Source organism: Micropterus dolomieu, unplaced genomic scaffold, assembly GCF_021292245.1.
Source record: "Micropterus dolomieu isolate WLL.071019.BEF.003 ecotype Adirondacks unplaced genomic scaffold, ASM2129224v1 contig_12170, whole genome shotgun sequence".
In the NCBI taxonomy this organism is placed as follows: domain Eukaryota; kingdom Metazoa; phylum Chordata; class Actinopteri; order Centrarchiformes; family Centrarchidae; genus Micropterus; species Micropterus dolomieu.
In genome coordinates, this window is record NW_025741156.1 from 1 (window position 1) to 6,313 (window position 6,313).

Here is a 6,313-nt window from a genome sequence, read left to right on the forward strand (position 1 = left end):
TTGAATTTGCGAGTTTCAGTATTATACCATGGAGCTAACCGTCTTTGTTTTAGTATTTTCTTTTTTAGAGGGGCTACAGAGTCGAGTGTCATTCGCAGCGAGCCTGCAGCACTATCAACAAGATGATCGATTTGGGAGGGACTGAAATTAGCATAGGAGTCCTCTGTTACTTTGTGACTAGATAATGTATTTAGAGCTGATGGAATCGCATCCTTAAATTTAGCTACAGCACTATCAGACAGACATCTTGTATAGAAATTTTTGCCCAATGGCGAGTAGTTCAGCAATACAAACTCAAAAGTTATCAAACAGTGGTCAGATAAAGAGGGATTCTGTGGGAACACCACTAAATGTTCAATTTCAATACCATACACCAAAACAAGGTCGAGGGTGTGGTTAAAACAGTGAGTCGGTTCATGAACACTCTGAGAGAAGCCGATGGAATCTAACAAAGAGATAAACGCAGTACTGAAGCTGTCATTCTCAACATCCACATGAATATTAAAATCTCCTACAATAATAACTTTGTCATTTGATCAGCATCTTGATATGCCACACCTGTGAGGTGGATGGATTATCTGGGCAGAGAAGTGCTCACTAACAGATTGTGACAGATTTATGAACAATTCTTGAGAGAAAGAGGCCTTTTGTGTACATAGAGAAAGTCTTAGATCTTTGAGTTCAGCTCTTGATGAATGGGGACAAAAACAAAAGTGTTGCCTTTGTAATTTTGATCAGTGTTTGAATATGGTTTATAAAAGCTTTCAGTACAAGAACTTTAAACAAATTACAGTCTGAACCTTTAAATCTGGAAATATCAGATCAAAGAAGGAATCAGTGAGATTCTGTTTTTGATTCTCGGTGCTACAGACGCACGTTAGACGGAAACCAGAAGATATTGAGGTTCGATGTTCATCTCATGAATGTACAATGTGGATCTGAAGTTGTCAGATAAAAGCAGGAAGTCGACAGAACAGAATGACTCAAATGAAGATGCAGGTGGAGGTCATCAGGTGGTTTTAGAAAACGTACTTTACGTCTCACCTCCGGTTCTCTCACCACAGAAACCCATCCCCCTCCATCTTCTACCTTTGCTCTGCTCCTGCAGCTCCTCCACCTTCCTCCTCAGATCCGAGTTCAGCCTCATCAGCAGCTTCCTGTCGACCTCAGTCTTCACCTCCGCGGCCCTCAGCTGCTCCCTCTGCCGGACCGCCGTCTCCTCCAGCCCGTCCAGGCTGCGTCTCCTCTGCTGGGCCTCCACCTCCCCGTCCCTCAGCCGGCTCTCCATGCTCCGCAGGGCCTGACGCTGCTCCACCTCCCCCGCTTTCAGGCTCAGGACCAGCTCCTTCAAGCCCCACAGCTCGTCCCACAGGACGGGGAGCTCCGGCGGGTCGCCAGCCGCCGCCCTGACGTCGTCCTCCGGCTGTCCCTGGCCGACGGCTGGAGACAACCAGAAGAGCAGCAGCAGAAACACAACAGCAGACCTCATCCTGAAACCAAAACCTGCTGCTGAACAGAGTCCAGCAGATTAAATACACACACACACACTAATCTCTGTGGAAGCAGGAAAGCCTTCAGTATTTAGGATGAATGAGTCCACTCAGAAAGGTTAGCTGCCTTCAGGACAGAAACAAGACTAACTAAACTCTGGTTGGAAATAGTACACTGACAAATTAGTTTTAACTAAAGGTCCACTCTCTCTCTCTCTCTCTCTCTCGCTCGTTTCGAATCTTTCGGGATCATGAGACGAGGCCCAAAAGCCAGTAAGTGGACCTCAGAGAGCTCAGATCCAGTCTAGTTTTGAGTGTTTCAAGAATGAACTTTTTAACTTGAACAAGAAATCTGTTTGTGACAACTAAGAAAACTGCATCAGCTGCAGAAATCACGCGATACGATGCAAAGATCCGGGACAGCTACTAAATGGACCTCGTGGTCAAAGTGTTTTATCTCTCCCGGCTGCATTTCGATGAACTCGGCTGTGGACGTAGATGATAAAACTTTCTTCAGCGTGTGATTTTAGGAAATATAACGGGGGAGCGGTGAGGTCAGAGAAGAAAATGACAAATTATGGTGGGTCAGAAAAAACATTGCATAAGGCATCAAAAGAGCGGAGCGGCCTACAGAGCCGACAATACGAAAACATCACGTCCACACAAGAAACGTGACGTCAGTGGAACAAAGTTAAACCGCTTCCACCTTCAGATGTTAACCTGCTTGTTTGTTTCGCTGCTGCAAACTTTTAGAAAGAAGAGCGACTCAACATGTTTGTCACGTTCACAGAGAGAGAAACCAGAGTCCAGAGTCTTGTTGAAGTTCCTGATCGACGCACGTTTTTGGGTCATTTTAGAATCAGTTGCTTGTTTTAATTTTTTAGCTTAAGTTACTTTTTTTGGACGATGCACATTTTGTTTTTCTTCTACATGTTTTCTTATTGAACAACTAAACCTTTCTCAAAGCATTTCCACATTTTGCAATTTTTCAGAACATTTTTCACAAGTTCTGCTTATACAACGTGCTGAGGACGCGTCGCTGCGCCCCGGGTGTAAACGCCACCTGTGAGCGGACGTTGTCTCACGACACGAAACATCAGAATATGACGCCCTGACCTCCGTCCTGCTCCTCAGAGGATGAACCCTTTAGACGTGAACATGATCTTCCCTCTGGCGCCAAAATTAGAAAATCAATTTCTTTTCAAAAAGCTCAGAACAATAAACAGAACTACACTTCTGACAGATTTAATATGAGAGTTGATGTTGATATAACAGCTGATCTATTTTTACACAAAGGTTTGAAAGGAACTGCAAACATGTTTACTAAAGAACAGCGATCTGCAGCGCCCTCCGGTGGACAAACGCTGTCACATTTACCGACCAGACCACAGAACAAAACCTAAAGCTCATCTGGATCAGTCAGACGTGTAACAGAGACTCTCACTTGTACAGATTCTGGTTTGAGTAAACCGGTTTGGATCCTGTTTGATGGTCCGGGTTTCGGGACTACTCGGAGCTGCTTCTTCTTCTCTTTGATTAAGTCTGTGATGGATTTTATATCTAGCTGCGTCTCGTGTGAACACGCCGGGCGCCTCGCTGCTGCTGTGTGAACGTTTCTTCAGTTTGTGCATACCGAACGTGGCCAACACGCTAATCTGCAGCTCACACACTGAAGCACACAAAGAGCTCAGAGGGGCTGAACACAGAAATGTTGCTTAATCTGAATCACACTCAGGTTTCTATTTTCATTTTGTGGTGAAACGTCGTCACCACCGTGTTTGTTACACAGCTGAGGAATCATCTGTGAAGTATTAACAGTGTTAGTGCTTCCACGTGTACAGTTAATTATCAAATATCTGTTCTTCTTCTGCTGTTGTGAAACTTTATTCAAACTATTATAAACTTTATTTAACTTATTCTGATTCACAGAGACTCTCAGGGGTCATTTGTGCCGGTGACCAATCACAGAGCCAGAAAGACACCAAACATACAACAAAAAAAAGAAAAAAAAGAACACATTTCCTCTCGTCAGCGTCCAAAACCAGAAACAGGATTTTATTTCAAATCAAACTTTGTCATGGCAACAAGAGAAAATTCCACGAAGAGTCCTCGTCTTCACGCCGTCAGCAGACGCTCACCTGCTCACAGATCACATGATTCATCAGCCTCATGATTACGCTGAACCAGTCCGGGTTCTGATTTGTTGTCCAGTGTGAACGGGGTCATTCTGCCTCGTTAACACCATGGCAACCGCTGTGAGTTCGCCAACGCTGCTGTAAACTCACGACGGCGTTCCGGTTTCAGGTCTGATGGAGACGCTGCTGTCGCCAAACAGGCCGATAAAAACACTTTAAAACTAAAGAAACGTTCCCTTTGTGCTGAGAGACAGACAGACAGACAGGAGGAAGAGACAGACAGACAGACAGGAGGAGGGAGACAGACAGACAGGAGGAGGGAGAGACAGGAGGAGGGAGAGACAGGAGGAGGGAGACAGACAGACAGGAGGAGGGAGACAGACAGACAGGAGGAGGGAGACAGACAGACAGGAGGAGGGAGAGACAGGAGGAGGGAGACAGACAGACAGGAGGAGGGAGACAGACAGACAGGAGGAGGGAGAGACAGGAGGAGGGAGAGACAGGAGGAGGGAGACAGACAGACAGGAGGAGGGAGAGACAGACAGACAGGAGGAGGGAGAGACAGACAGACAGGAGGAGGGAGAGACAGACAGACAGGAGGAGGGAGAGACAGACAGACAGGAGGAGGGAGAGACAGGAGGAGGGAGACAGACAGACAGGAGGAGGGAGGAGGGAGACAGACAGACAGGAGGAGGGAGGAGGGAGACAGACAGACAGGAGGAGGGAGGAGGGAGACAGACAGACAGGAGGAGGGAGGAGGGAGACAGACAGACAGGAGGAGGGAGGAGGGAGAGACAGACGGAGGAGGGAGGAGGGAGAGACAGACGGAGGAGGGAGGAGGGAGACAGACAGACAGGAGGAGGGAGACAGACAGACAGGAGGAGGGAGACAGACAGACAGACAGGAGGAGGGAGGAGGGAGACAGACAGACGGAGGAGGGAGAGACAGACAGACGGAGGAGGGAGAGACAGACAGACGGAGGAGGGAGAGACAGACAGACGGAGGAGGGAGAGACAGACAGACGGAGGAGGGAGAGACAGACAGAGAGAGAGAGAGACGGGTGGAGTCTGACCTCATAACGACACGCTGAAACAAGAACCTGATCCAGATATTGAAGGTCCTGATTCTGATCTATGATCCTGATCAGAGTTTTTGATCTGAGCGACTGGAGGACGAGAGACCGGCCGCGGGTCTCCGTCCGCTCTGGCGGTCTGACCCGCTGATCTCAGCGCCCGTGGACAGTTTGTGTCTCCAGCAGGTGAGACAGGTTCAAGTCACCTGTCTGAAGATTTTAAAATGTACAGTCGTCTGATTGGCTGTTCAGACCTGCTGACCTCTGACCTCTCAGACCGGTCCTTCTCCAAACCAAAAGTCCCAGTCCTGCAGGGGTCCAGGTCTGAACCGGTCCGGTCCTGATCAGCGCTGGCCGGTATAAGCTCTGAACCAGGAGGTGACCGAGGCGGCGGCAGACGAGATCATCCCTCCAGTGTTGGCGGAGGGCTGGGAAACCTGCAAAGCACTCTGGGAAAGATCCATGGGCTGGAGGAAGAGAAGAAGAAGAAGAAGAAGAAGAAAAAAAGTGTTAATCTGAAGCTTCTGATCCAAATGTTCTCTGTGAAGCCTGATGAGGACCTGGTTCTCTTTGTTCTCCAGGCGTCGCTGCACTTTGGACCTCGGCTCTCAATTAGCCAATTATTTTCCTTCAAGCCTCTGCGTCTCTCTCAGTATCCGAACCGTCTTCCTAAACCTGGTCTGACTCGGCAGACCTGTCCGGATCCAGGTGTTCTTACCTGTGATGGGATGTCACAGAATCGTGGGCTAGGCACCGTCTCCCAGTCCGTCCCCAGGTCCGTCTCCTCGTCCGTCACCGCCTCGTCCCCGCTCTCCTCCGCCGGCCCCGCGGCCTCCGGCTCCACAAACTCCATTGACTCCTCCAGGTCGGCGCTCACCTCAAACGGACCCGTCCTGGACCGAACCCAACAGAACCAGACCGGAGACAACAGGGACACGTCAGAAAATACCGTCAGTTAAATGTCTGAACTTTTGTTGAAATCAAACATCCTCCCAGCTCTCTGATTGGCTCCAGACAGACCGGAGTATCTCACCTGCCCAGGTTGTTGTTGTCGGGGGAAACCAGAAACATGATGTTCCTCAGAGTGTGATGAGGGTGGAGCTTCTCACTGTCGACGTGCTGCACACACACACACACACACACACACACACACACACACACACACACACACACACACACACCCCCCACCTGGCTTAAACTCTTATTTCTAATTAAATAATAAATCATTTAAAGTTGTATATTAAACATAATCAGCTTCATCAGGACTGAACCTCCAGGTCTGAAGAGCCTGAAACCTTAAACCTGCGTCCTCTCTAGCAGCCAGCAGGGGGGACGACTTAAACCTGCGTCCTCTCTAGCAGCCAGCAGGGGGGACGACTTAAACCTGCGTCCTCTCTAGCAGCCAGCAAGGGGGACGACTTAAACCTGCGTCCTCTCTAGCAGCCAGCAGGGGGCAACTTAAACCTGCGTCCTCTCTAGCGGCCAGCAGGGGGGACGACTTAAACCTGCGTCCTCTCTAGCAGCCAGCAGGGGGGACGACTTAAACCTGCGTCCTCTCTAGCAGCCAGCAGGGGGGACGACTTAAACCTGCGTCCTCTCTAGCAGCCAGCAGGGGG

The 6,313-nt window shown here is 49.2% G+C and overlaps 1 protein-coding gene across 1 annotated transcript; it reads right to left on the bottom strand.

Moving 5' to 3' along the window:
* Nucleotides 1-4,572: 4,572 nt before the first annotated feature.
* LOC123965993 (beclin 1-associated autophagy-related key regulator-like) lies at nt 4,573-5,846 on the bottom strand. The gene is made up of 3 exons (XM_046042254.1): nt 5,731-5,846; nt 5,416-5,590; nt 4,573-5,164 (listed from the first exon to the last, which is right to left on the bottom strand). Exons 1-3 carry the CDS (start codon nt 5,766-5,768, stop codon nt 5,042-5,044), a joined length of 336 nt encoding a protein of 111 aa, XP_045898210.1. The 5' UTR covers nt 5,769-5,846; the 3' UTR covers nt 4,573-5,041.
* Between the last annotated feature and the right edge of the window lie 467 nt (nt 5,847-6,313).